This window comes from Nestor notabilis, unplaced genomic scaffold (assembly GCF_000696875.1).
Source record: "Nestor notabilis isolate BGI_N333 unplaced genomic scaffold, ASM69687v1 scaffold23641, whole genome shotgun sequence".
In the NCBI taxonomy this organism is placed as follows: Eukaryota; Metazoa; Chordata; class Aves; order Psittaciformes; family Psittacidae; genus Nestor; species Nestor notabilis.
In genome coordinates this window covers 57,175-71,196 of record NW_009916397.1, presented here as the reverse complement: position 1 = coordinate 71,196, position 14,022 = coordinate 57,175, and the positions used below count along the sequence as shown (strand labels likewise).

The 14,022-nt window shown below is 36.2% G+C and overlaps 1 protein-coding gene across 2 annotated transcripts in view; it reads left to right on the top strand.

Moving 5' to 3' along the window:
- Positions 1 to 14,022, top strand: part of SLMAP (sarcolemma associated protein) — a 43,751-nt gene that overhangs the window by 16,231 nt on the left and 13,498 nt on the right. The window contains exons 10-14 of one of the 2 annotated variants that reach the window (XM_010024560.1): positions 3,080 to 3,136; positions 6,448 to 6,528; positions 6,795 to 6,854; positions 12,777 to 12,899; positions 13,654 to 13,728. In XM_010024560.1, the coding sequence (XP_010022862.1) occupies positions 3,080 to 3,136; positions 6,448 to 6,528; positions 6,795 to 6,854; positions 12,777 to 12,899; positions 13,654 to 13,728 (396 nt within the window). The remainder of the gene's footprint in view (positions 1 to 3,079; positions 3,137 to 6,447; positions 6,529 to 6,794; positions 6,855 to 12,776; positions 12,900 to 13,653; positions 13,729 to 14,022) is intronic. The other variant, XM_010024561.1, reaches the window with a different exon arrangement.

The window sequence follows — 14,022 nt, the reverse complement described above, 5'->3', positions numbered from 1 at the left end:
ATGGTTTGAAATTTTAATGTTGAGGGCCACATTTCCTTTCATTGGTCTCAAAAACTGGCCTCCTTCAAAGACTAATTTGGTACAAAACCATAGATGTACTGGCGGCATGTGACATTACACATAGTGATAGGCAACCTAAATCTAAAGGGAGTTCTTAAATTGAAAAGATAGGAAATGCCTAAAAATGTAAGGGAAAGCTGCCTTTGAACTGCATTCATCAGCAGAAAGAACCATAGACCATCTTAAAGATGAACCAAAAGCTTAACTTCAAAGCAGATTGTTTTGGTAAAAGTTACTATTCATGATACACGTCAGTAACTCTTTGTTTTCTGTTAAGTTGTGCCTGGATAGCATGAAAGATAAAAATTATTTGTGCCAGAAGTTAAAGCTGGGATCCTCACCCTAATTTATATTTTGGTGGCTAAAAAATGCATATCTTAATTTGGGGGAAATGTAGATTGATTTAAAAGAAAAATCATGTTCATGAAGTTTTCTGAAATAGTAACATGAAAAGATGCAGAGATCTGAAAAATGGAAGTTTAAAAGATACAGGTACATCTGCTTTTTCTTTCTGTTGTCTGGATTCTGCCATTTCTAGTGAGTAGGGTGCAGGGCAGAATAAGATTGTATGTAGTTCAGTGACATCAGTCATCCAGTTTTTTGTTTGTTACAGAAATATACACAGGGATGCTGAAATAAACAAGTGTCTGTTAGCTTTGAAATACACTCATGCTATTATTGTTAAAACACAGAGAATGCTTACTTGTTTGGTAAGTCGGGAGAGATGTCTGCCACCAAGTGAGAACTATTGGCTGCGCCAGCTTTGGGTCACACTGGGCAAGGGGACTTGTGTGTTACTGCTGAAGTTCTTCACTGAAGAAATAGTGTCAAGAAGAAACATTCTGTACAAAATTGAAATTCATAATGGACATTAGAAACCAGTAAAGCCACCAAAATTTGTCTGCAGATTTTTTAGTCAAACAATTGACAATTCTTAAAAATGTGAAAAGCCACTGCAAAAGTTTGGAAAACCATCTGGGTCCAGAAGACTAGTTTCTTTGTTTCATACTAGGATTATTCTGGTTTTAACAGTTACTGAATTCTGAAAACCCCAAGATCTGTCAATTCTAATGATCACTTTTCTTCTGGGAACTGATTCTAGAAGCCTATTTTATGCTAACAGTCTAGCACAGATGAGGTGTTACCCTTCAGATCAAGCAGTTGAATGCTGCTTTGAGTGTACGGTTTTTGCATTCAGCTAATTTTTTCAGACATTAGGGCAGAATTCCTTAGCTGCTTTCTTGCTTCCTTCCTCCCCATCCCTCTTCCAGCCTCCGCTGAGTCCTGGAATAATCACATATGAGGAGTTTTGTTTAGATATTTTTATTTTTTAAATGGAAGAGGGCTCATGATACCACTCAGTGACTCCTCACTTGCAGCTGCAGTAACTTGATTCCCTCCGCGATGCCTTCCTCAATCTAGGCACAGTAACTTTCACCACCTCTGATGAACTTGTGGCTGTTCTGAACTTAGATGATGAGTGATCTCCGACAGTTGCTTGAGACCTGAAGCCAATCTTGAAAATCCAATGTGCTGTTCGGTGCATTTCTGGAACAGCTATTTGTAAAAACTTACAGGAATGCAGTACAGTATTTGTAGATGTATAAAGTAGGTGAAGGGAATAATAGCTCTTTTAGGCTGGTTTGTCTAGCTGTGGGGGAAGGAAGGGGACAGGACAAGCATTTGGCCGTGCAAACCCTTCTTGAGACCTCAAGGAGGTTTTATCTGGAAGGTTTTCTGCTGTCTGGAGTTGAAAAAGATACCTCCCCGCAATTCTTGTCCTGCCTCTGTCCTTAGATTGTAATGGTTACAGCGCCATGCCATTGGAGGAGTACAGAGACTTCTTAATCATCAGAGATACTTGCAGCTGCAAATGATGACTTTTTTTTTTTTTTGATAAAAAATTTGGAAAGTATTTGCTGTCATCCAGCTTCCTTCATCTGAACTCTCCTCTATGTGCTGCTCTTGCAGTCTTCTCAGTGTCTCAGTTACCTGTTAATAGCACAGGGGGTAACCAGCAAACTCGGTTCCCTGCCTGATTAATGGGAATCTGGCAGAGAGAGGGCACAGGAGGAGGCAGAAGCAACTTCAAACTGGGTGCTTCAGTGGGTGATAACAGCTTTCAATTCAACTTTGTCTAAATTGCAAGGTCTGCTGTGTAGAAATTGATGATGTGATCTGGAAGATATGTGACCCTTGATAATTTTGCATGTTGGCATTGCTGGCTCCTTCTTAAGGAATTTGAAATAATGACATCCCTGAAAAATAAATTAACTACTGGTTTAATAGTTCTTTTAGTGTCTTTGATTAATCTAAACCAGTTCTTCCCTTGTTCTTACTGTTTGCCTTCCTGTCCTTACTGGTGTTAGGATGGAGTTAGCAATATAGTCTCAGAATCTGTGGTTTAGGTTTTTATACACCTGGCATACATGAATAGACTTCCCTGTCAGTGTTATCCATAAACTCAATTTTTGTCAACCTGAGTGTGGAATTTTGTGCAGCTCTCTGAAAGTTTTAAGCTTAGGAAGGCTGTTTCTGTGTATCTTTCATAGGCACTGTTAAAGCAGTTGTGATGTTGAAGGGAGCTTCTCAGTTGCTGTTTTACTGTGGCATATTTCTAGATTTCTGCTGTATCAGGTGGATATCTATTTCAGACAACCAGCTGTTAGGATTCCTTTATTGATAACATGAGAAATGTATTATTTATTGCTCCCAGTTAGAGTTCAAAAAAAAGTTCATAAAAATGAATTTTCCCAAGTTCTCATTAGTGAACTGAAGCATTAATAATGTAAGTTAATAAATTGCAGAAGAAATAATTATGCACTGTATCACAAAGTTCCAGTAGCCTTGTGTGCTCTGTTTCATTATTCCATGCCAGAATAAAGTTTTTGTTCAAGCCTGAGTAGGAAGTAATATTATCAGCTTTTAATTTGGTCATGGAATGTAGTCTACATAGATGCGTGCAGAGCTTTTGCTTGCTTAATTTGAGCTTGGAAGTAACACTTATTTTGTTTGGCAGACAAGATCATAGATGAAGGACATCTAACCAAAGTGGAAGAAACAAAGCTTTTGAAAGGTTAGACTTCTGGATTATCTAACTGTTTTTTGAAGCATGTTTTTTATGTCACTTCAGTGCATGTTCTGTGTTAAACTAGCAGTTTGAGTTGTGTTGAATACTCACATAAGAAAAAAATCAATAAAGGGGAGGTTTATTGTTTACTAGACTTTGCTTCAAATGCTACTGCAGGGTAAAAGGATTTAAAGGAGATGATTTTTGAACACTGAGTGCATGAAATGATAGTCTCAGTTTTGGCTGAGTTCTTACCTGAATGTGCATTTAAAAAAAAATAAATAATAATTTTCATAAATTGATTTAAGTCTTTAGTGCCTGCATAAATTTCAAATGGATTTTTGGTTTTATTTAGGACTAAATAGAAATAATGCTTGGTCTCATTTTTTAAAATAAAAGTGTATTTTCATTTGACTTTTTTCTAACTTACACCCTCATAACTTTAAAATAACTATTAATCTCTGAAATGTGCCTTTTCCAATGAAATATATCTGTGCATCTCTTAACTCTTTTCTGTAGGAAAAAATCCCAAGTAAAATATAAGGAGCTAATTAAAAAAGTTTTACGTTGTCAAGGAACAGTCATCCTTATCTCACAGTGCCAAAATTGGGAATGCTGCAAAGTGTGTAGATCAGTATTTCCCATGTGCCTAATAATGCAGCTTGTTTGGACTTGTAGGCTGACTCCATTTCTGTAGCTTTTTATTAATGTCTAGACACGCTCATTTCTTCACCCTCTGTCCTTCTGCAAAGTGTTACTGTATTGAATAAATATTGGCTTCTTAAAAGTTCTGATATTTTAGAGACACGTCAGTTTATCTTCTCTTACCTTAATGTGTGATATTGCACCTCTAATTTGTTTCTATATGTGAGTAAGCTATAGACAACGTGCCATATTTGGCAGAAGAATGCATGCTATAACTGTAACGTAACACTTGCATGCCAATTATCTTGCAAGGCTGTGAACTATTTTTAGTGTTTGTTAATATATTCTAACGCAACAAGTAAGTATGATGTCAACACATTTTAATATACTTCAGCATTTTGGCTATATTTACTCAGCTCAGTTTTATTATGGGAAATAGGGACAACTGCTGTGAAATAATATAGTACAGGAAAGAGTTTTGTGCTTATGACTCTGGTTCCAGAATAGGAAGCAGGTTTATAAATCACTTCTTTTTGACTTCTGCTGTTTCAGATATAGACACTGATGCATCTTTGCTCTGGTGCCTGATCTTGTTTCTTGTTTCAGGGGTAGGAGGATAGGAGGGAGGAAGAAGCTGGTGTACCCGAGGATGGGTGGGAGGGGAGTATGAGAGGGAGGTGGGGGGAGAGAGAATTAATTCAGCGGTTGGAACTTGCACCGTTCCTCCCATTTCGCACAGAGCAGGAAAGCTCGTTTTCATGTATGACCAGATATGGTAAAGTTAGTTGGATACAGATAGTGCTCAGCTTAGCACTTCTGGATCGGCCGCTAACATAAACGACATGGGTGAGGCTTTCAGGATATACTTTTCTTAATATTTTAAAAAGAATTTATTTCTTGGATTAGTGATTATTATGGTTGTAGTGGCAGTCTTGTGAGCTTGATTCCTTGGTATGTGTAAAATGTTTTGTATTGTAACATTTTTAGATATTAGTTAAAATCCTTATTCCTTAAAATAGGGAAGTGCTTTTTCTGTTTTAGCAAAGAACCACCCTAAACATCAAGTCAATTTTAACTAGTCCAGTCGTTCTGAGCTTTGAAATCTGCTGTAGTCATGAGAGAGATGTTTGGAATAGCTGCCAGGTCTGAACCTTTAATGTGCATTAAATGTATGGGTGCTTTCCCCTTCTTCCTCTCCAGTGATTTCGGTTACATCAGGATAGGAAGAGTTTGGCTCTTGATGAAGTGCTTGGTTTGTACTTGCCACCTTCTGTTTCATGTACAAGTGGATGTTACTTTGGCACAGGGAAATAGAAAACTTTTTATGTTAGATGAAGGATTTTTTTTTCCTACTAACCTGTCCGTGTTTTGCCATCTTGCTAATTTCCCTGTGTAGGTGCACAGGTCATCTTCAGTTTCCACTTCTTTCATTTTTGGGGTGTTCTGTTTGTTCTCTTGTTACTTGAAAAAATAATTCACACAAGCTTTCTCATTACTCCTTTGTTTTTTACATATTTCCATATGCTAATTCTGCTGGTATAACACACTTGATTTATTTATTGCTGTGCATCTTTCTTCCCATGTCCTAATACTTTTTTGCTGCGTCTACAGTATTTATCTGCATGTGAAGAAATTATTTGTGTTCACTGTGCTTTTCTGCATGTATGGTAGAAGTCTGTGTACTGGTAACGTTGTAATGATGCCTTTTGATATCTATATCTATCTCTACCTGGGACTTGAGACTCTCTTAATCCTTGGATGGGCAGCAATGCTGTCAAACTAAGGCTCTGTGAAATCAGTGAAGAAAGACTTCATTCTGTGTAACCTCAGCTGCATGTTGGTGACATGGTTCCTTGCTGGCAGACTTACTGGGTTTGCCCACACCAGAGGTGGTGTGCCTCCTCTGAGTCAGAGATAATTCTGTGTGGGAAAAGGATGCAGTAGTATAATTAAATCCCCTCTCCTTTTGAAAATGTCTGGTCTCCATTAAAAATCTAGAACTGGTTAAATAAACCCAAAACAAAACCAACTGTGTGGCTTCACTAAGCTGCGTGTAATAATGTGGTGAATTGTGTATTAACAGATATTTCATGATGGTATTTTTTGGTGGAAAGGACAAAGAACACCTCTTAATGAAGTTTCAACTGAAAATTCTTTCTAGAAATAAGTGTATTTAGACTTCTGTGATTCTCTACTGGTTCATGCCACGTTTTCTTTTAACAATACAGTATATACAAGAGTTTTTGCTATTATTTTATTTATCAAAAATACTGAAGCCCAGTTTTGTTCTTAACAGCAGTTTCTTTCTGACCTGTTACAGTATCTGCATTGTTCTAGGGTGTTTTTTTTTCTTATTTGTTCCCTGAATGAATCAGCTTTTGCACAGAGTTCCAGCTGGCAAGAATACAGCCTTGACAAAAAGTTCAAGCTGTGCATGAGACAGTTGCATCCCCTATTAGATTCCATGCTAGATTAATGTCTTTAGTGATGCTGAATCCATTTTAGCCCAGACTTACAGAGAAATAAGCAACCACTGGGTTTTTAAGTGTTTCTTCAACAAAGTTGTTTTCTCTAGGCATTTAGCAGTGCTTAAATATAGGTACAGAAGAAATTACAACTGAGACTGAACAAAGGTTTTACTGATTGCAGTTGATTTTTCTTGTTTCTTACAGAGAATCAAGCAAGAGTCAAAGAATCTGATTTGTCAGACACTCTTAGTCCAAGCAAGGAAAAAAGCAGTGACGACACTACAGGTGAGTGTTTAACTGAGGTTCCTGTAGCAACTAACTAGTTTTAATGAAATGACTTATTCACAAGCATTTTCTAAAGAGCAGAGAAGGTGTGTATTATGCAGAGCCAGATACAAGCTTAGAGCAGTACTGTCTATTTGCAACTTCATAGTCAACTATTGTAAAGTGAGAAGAATGTAGAAGCTTCTCTTTGCTTGAAGAATGTGTGTATGAAAACCATCTGCAGTCTACCTGCTCTCTGAAAGGTGTGGGGTTTGGTTTATTTTTAGATGCCCAAATGGATGACCAAGATCTAAATGAACCTATTGCTAAAGTAGCTCTTCTGAAAGGTAAACAAATCTATTTTTGTAACTCCAGTTGCAGAATCTATGCATGTACATATATATATTTGTCTGCCTGTTTTTAATCAATTGTTTATTGAAGTAGGGTGCTGAGATTCAAATGTTTTAATCATGGCAGTATGGAAGAGTTGCATTTAAATATCAAGAATGATTCCTTTGGGTGATGTGATAAACAAGCATACTTCTGAATGTTAGTATGGAAATAGTTTACCCATAAAGGTAGTTTCTGTGCTCACCAACAGTGTTTTAGGAATACATGTGTTACAATTCAAAGTAGAGTTGAGAGGTAGTTTCAGCATACGCTTAAGTTAACGCGCATAGCTGTGCGGAGGAGTGATTCTCCCATCACTGACATGGTTTAAGCATTACCAAATTTCACTAAATTTACTTTTGCTTCCACCACTGTCAGAAATGCTTCTGTTGCTTTGCACCTGATGGGTTAAAAAATAAAATCTTTTTATGGTTAACACAATCAAGATTTGAATTTCCTGTTGTAACTGTATTTAGAATGATTGTTGAACATTATCTTTGAGCTTCATAGCTATAAAATTAAATCTTTTACTGCTCTTTGTACTGAGTGCATGTACTGAAAACCTGATGAGCGAGCTAATATTTACGTATTGATTAGCTGAAAAAATTTGTGGGATATTAATTAGTTGTTACATTTAGCATACTGAAAATCTTCTGCTTTTTGTACAGCTAGACATTTGATAAGATCTGTAAAATGATTCTTACATTTGCATCACAAGTAAAAAGAATTCCACAGTTTTTCATGGTTCAGAAAGACAGTAAACCACAATGAAACTTGGGAGACCTGTAAAAGAGCTTTTTTTTCTGTCATTGTTTTCATTTTGTCTAATTTTATGACAGAAGGACTTCAGAAAATTGCATCTATTACATATGTTTCTAAACATATGTTTCCATTACATATGTTTCCAAACAGCAAAACTAAAAATGAGTTTGATATTTTCCAGTGGATATCAATTCAGTAGTTCAGTAAAGCAGGTTAAAAAAGGAGTGTTTGAGATACTCAGTGTGTTCCATTTGGGTTTTGCTCTCATGTCTGCAATTAATAGAAAGTATATTCAGTGACTTCTGATGTTAGAAGGTAGAATCTGCTAATGTTGTTTGTAGTGATTATGGAAAATTTCAGTTGAAAAGCATGTAAGTATCGGAATACATTAAGGAGTTTGTTTCCTGTGAGCATTGTTACATACACAGAATTCACAGCCAGAACAACCCTTTGTACATAAACAGTACCATAGAGAAACTGAATTCAGCTCACATGAAAATTCAATTCTGATTTTTATAGTTTCAGTACAGACTCTTAATTGGCTGGATTTCTCAGTTACCTTCTGCAGACACATTAAAAGTAGTCCGTGGACCTCTCAGGCTGAAACCCACTAATTCCTGAATTCTTCTCATATGCAAGTGGACCCTTCCTAACTTCTGTCAGAAAGGTTTGTTTAACAGCCCAAGACCAAGATAAGGCTGCTGCGAGCATGCTGCTTCCTGGGTTAGAGCAGTCTCATGTCACAGCAAGGGGCAGGCATAGTTATACTTTCTCTGTCCAGGGTATATTAGAATGGTAGAAAGGGTTAATTGAACTTCAAAGGACTATAATCAAGTTTTCTGTAGTAACACAGAAGCAGTCTTTTGGTAATGTGGGTATTTTCATTGCTTCATCTGTCTTAACTCAGTTTAAGACTTAAACAATAACCATCACTGAACTTTTGAGCAAATTAGTAGAAAAATATGTATTTACATAGACCACTCTGCTATTGAATTGCATATTGCAAGTAACTAAAATAATTGAAATAACTTTTTCTCTTGAGGCTATTTATGGGCATCCCTATTTTGCCGTCATGAAACCATGAAAAAAAATCTGTATAATGAATCATTTGCCCTCATAATTTTTATGAAGGGGCCTATAAACCTGTAGTTCTGTTTGAGGTTTTGTCAGAGGGCTACTTCACATGCTTGTCTTTGCCCTAAAAAGGCGATTATTTGCCACAGAAAGACCTCCAAGTGGATAACAAATCCACTGCAGTCTAATAATTAAGGAAGAGTGAGAACATTTCTCATCTGGCAGCCACTTGGAATGCGGAAATGGCTGCAGTAAAAGGCAACATTCCTTTTTGTTTTGCAAATTCCAACAGTTAAATTAATGGAACAAGAAAATGATGCGACTTTTCATTGCTGTAGTTTCCTCCAAGTGTATTTCTCATCAATAAGTTGGGTGCGTTCAGAATTTGTTTCAACTTTCTACAAGTTGGAATCTGGCAAAGAGGGGAAGGGAAAAAGCTGTCACAGATTAGTAGAACTGCCTTTTCTTTTTTTTTATCTTCCTACGAGGTAAATGACTTTACTAGCCATTAATAACAGTTCCCTGGATAGTTCTATTTAGACAGGCTGTTTGTGACTACTTACTGCAAAGTTACAAACAGGTAAATGTTAAACAGATGGAAGGCAGTAAATGTCACTGGCTGGTTAGTCATTGTGTTCTTATCAACTTCCTTATATTTTTGTAGTAACTACAAGTCTTATCCATAGAATGTAATAAAAAGTATTTTCAGTTGAGGGTTTGCTGAATAGTGGTAGTTTGCATGAGAAATTTTGGAAATCAGCTATTGATTTCAAAAGAAATCAAATTTCTTTTGATTCAGAAAGTTTGGGAACCATTGTTTTATGTTGCAATAGCCAGATACTTTATTTGAAATATATGATGTGGTTTACTTTATGTGGATCTTACAAAGCTGAAAAAAAACTCAGGGGTTTAATTGTTTATCTGACTTCATCTGAGTACTCTGAAATTAGTCATTGGAATAACTTGAGAAATCCTGCAAAATTCTCAAAGTGAGCTACTGTGAGACTTGGAGAAATACCAGCCTGCTCATGAAGTTGCTTCCACAGGCCAGGCACATACAAATAAGGGCTCCATTAAGACCATAGCCTATGTATGGTTCTGTATCATCTGTTATCAAAACAAAAGTGTAAAGGCAAACATGTAAGCAGAACTCTGTTAATATCTTCATGTCTGTGCATACTAGTTTAATCTGAGATTTGTTTTTCTTTTGGTTTTATTGAAATTCTATTTTATAGCTCCTAAAATAGCAAAATACTCCTTCACATGCCTTCATATTCTTTAATGATTAAAAGTAGTCAGTTTTGCCCCAAACTGAGCTATGGATTAGACTCCTTTACTTGACCCAGATTGAAGGAGAAGAAATTTTTGTGTGCATTGGGAATGGTTTATACAGATCACACTATTTTTTTAAACAATTTTAAGTCTACCACTAGAGTTGATGTTAAGGGAAACCTGATTGTGTATTTCTTGTAACGTGGCAAACAATCTGATCACAGATTAAAATTTTTATGAGGTAGAATAAATGAGAGTTTTCAAACTGTTATTGACTTCTTTTCTTTGCACCTTGTTGTAATTAATGGTAGAATTCCTTAGACTTCTCTGAGAACAGTTAGTCCAGTGCCAGTACTTCTGGAAATCACTCAAGTACTTTTTTTTTTTTTAATTGCAGCTTTTACATTGGTTCTCAGACTAGGATTCTGTGATGTGAATTTGCTTCTAGATGTAGCTAATTCTAAACCTGATGATATTTAGTAGGTTTATTATTTATTAATAGAGCAATCCTACTCATTAATGAATTTTTTTCGAAACTAGGCTTAGCATAAAAATGATGCTTGCTTTGCTTAAAAAACGTTAAAGAAGTTTTCAGTTTGGATAAGACTGAAAAGCTGCTATTTTCTCATGCTCATACTTGGCTTTTGATTTATAATCATGTGAGGCATATGAAAATTCCCTTATTGCATTTGAGTAGGAAAGAGTTTTTACCTTGATTATGCCTTTGCTAAACTGATGATTTTGTTCCATAAGTTGAATTCCTTATCACCTTTGAAGGAGTATTAGCTTTTATGATGTTAGTTTTCACTGATTGGAAAATACTGTCTACCAGAAAGTTCATTTAGGGTGTCTATTGTTGGATTTGGGACACTGCTTCTTTATCAGGCGTGATTTGAGCATAATTTGTCAACTTCCTCATCCATTTCTTCTAACAGTCTCATTAAAGAGGGTTGAAAGTCTAATTGCCCCAAGTCTTTATCCATGAGAAACTAAGAACAAAACACATTCAGAAAAGAGAACTTTGGATTTGGAACTCTAATAAACTGTAAAAGAAAGTACATGGATGAAATATGTAGTTCTCTTTGTTCTTTCTGCTCCCATAATTTTGTTCTGAAAACGCCTAAAAGTGCATGTCTGTTCTCACCCCTACTCGAGCCTACCAATTCATTAGTGTGAGAACAGGAAAAAGAAAACCTCTTTTCTTAGCAGGGTACAGGACGAATAATGTAGCATGATTGGATAAGCATCTTAATGAATAAAACAGCAAAAAGAAAAATTATAGTTACTTTAATGGTGGCGTATGTAGTCAATATGAATGTCAAAAACATGATGACACACCAAACTATAGCTTGTATTTAATTATTTTTTTCTTATTAGTGAAAGGTCCAGACAATCAAAGTAGTTTATCTTTTTTGGGGGGGGGGTTGGTATTCTGAGCAATGTGCCTTTATCCTCAGTCCGTGAGGTCTGTAGCAGTAGATGTTTATTAACCAGTAGCTGGGTGACACATGTACATTTTTGTTCTGCTGTGATGCACAGCTGGACTTTTGTTCTTTACCTTTCCCACCTAACAGGCTTTATAAAGTTTTAGCCCTCTACCTCTGTAGTTTCTTAGTGCTGTTTGTGCCTATTGGAAGATCTGTTTCCGCACAGGCACTTCTTAAGGAAAATTTAGTGAATGAGAATTTCCTGGATCCGGTTCCTGGCATTGCAGATGCCTGCAGGGTAGAGCACTGTCTTCCTCTTTGTTATTGCATCTATTTTCTAGTGTGTGCCCCTTAGAGGACACTGCTATATAGTTACAAATACTCAATTTTCCTCTTTTGAACACCCACAAGACTTCAGCCTTAGAAGTATTTAATTTGTCTGCAACTGCAAGTCATCTCTTAAAAGCCCAAGAGGTATTATACACATTTTAGGTAATACAGAACTAGTTGGGAAGAACGAATGCTTCTGTTTAGAGTTTAAATAACAAGCACAGATATCTGATCATGTTTAAAAGATAATATTTTAAGAGGTAGTGAAAAAAACAATTTTAAGGGCAAAATTTAGCTTAGTATTCATTAGGCCACTGAATGAAATAGGGAGGGTGGGCTTTTCTTCATTTACTTAATTTTGTTTTAGAAAATTTCCCTAAATTTTTCCTTTCCTTGTAGTTATGGTCCACAGAGGGAGAGGGGGAAGGTGAGCAGGGTTGAAAGAGATGGGCACAAGCAAACCACTTGGCAGCAACTCTTCTCATAATCTCCTGCAGCTGGCTGGCATTAACCAGCCTTAGCACAAGGCTGGGTCTGCATGTTCTGGTACACTGCCTGCCGGGACTGGTACATGCTGCTAGAAGCAGGAGGATGGAGGGTGGGCTGGGGAGGCAGGGCCATTGCTGGTGAGTGTGTGCTGGGAGAGGTTAGAGTAGCTTCCTTTTGTATGTAAAACACAGTCAAGGCTTGTCTTATGCTTGATGTTCCTTTATTTTTGTCAATGCAGGAATCCTTGTCAATCCATACAGTGTTTTTAAAAATGCTCTAATGCTTGTTTGTTTGGGTTTTTTTGTTTTATACTGCATGTTATATATGATAAATGTTTTAAAGTTTGCATATGTTTTCCTCCTTGTAAAAGTATATTAATATTTTGCTAATATTTACCTAATCCAATTTTGAGTTTACTTTAACTAACTTTGGATGATTTGAGTAAAAAGTCAGCAGTCACCACATGACCATGCAAATTAAACTGTTGTACAAATTTATGCTTTAAAGAAAATGTTCTTTTATCAGATGAATTGCAGGGTGCACAATCAGAGACTGAGGCTAAGCAAGAAATTCAGCAACTGCACAAGGAGCTGATTGAAGCCCAAGAGCTAGCTAGGACAAGTAAACAAAAATGCTTTGAACTTCAAGGTGAGACCCAGATCAACTTGGTTGTGTAGGGCATCTGTTGAAATTGTATTTATCAGGTAGTCTTACAAGGGGTCCAGTTTTGCTAATTAAAAAAATTTTAATAGCATTCACATCTCCTGCACAGAATGTCAGAAACTTTAGCTTTTTTCCCTAAACTTTGTATACAGTCTGAGCTCTGACTTTGTGTTTCAAGATAAACCAGCATCTTTTCACAGTATTAAATACATACTTGAGCTCCATATATTTTATCCTTATTATATATTCTTCTGCAGATACTCATCTGTTTTTCATTCAGATAATGCACATAATGTATTCAGCGGTAGTTCTGCGTTTAGCTCATCCTGTCAGATATGTGGCTGTATCCTTATCTTCAGCAAATCTGTGGGTTGTTTTTGACAGGAAATACAGTCCAGTTTAATTGCATATTGATCAGTGTTCCCGATGAGGTATATTTACAGCTTTTTTTTCCTCCTCCCACACCAGTTTGCGTTTAGCACACATGGAGCTTTTGGATCAGGCAACAGTTTATATTAATTTAAAATTAATTGTAATACTACCACAATAATGGAATGATGTCTTAATATTAACTTTTTATTAAACTACTTACCACAGTTACTAGCTTTGATAACTTACTGAAATAATATGATTGTTTTAATCTTTTCAGTTAAGGGGAACTTGTGACTAAAATTAATTACACAGCTGAAATACTTCTTACTAAAAAACTTTTGGACACATTTTTCACTTTCATTTATAGCACTATTGGAAGAAGAGAGAAAAGCCTATCGAGTGCAAGTTGAAGAATCTAACAAGCAAATAAATGTTCTGCAAGGTAGGAGTGTATTTTTTTCACCTCGCTTCTTAGGGAAAATGTATAACTTTGGCTGTTTCCATGGTATCATAAGCACTAATAAAGGAAAATGTTGGTTGAGTGCATGTTTTATGTCTCATTTCTTTCACCATATCTTTGAATTTTATTGTGCAGCATTTCCTGTCAGTTCCTATAGTTCTAATAATAACTTAGAAAATGCAAAATGTGATCAGTAACAGATAATTCTTCTCCTTCCTCTCTCTTCAGTCTTTCTCAGCTTTGAGTGGTCCAGGGTTTCTTACTGTGACTGTTTTA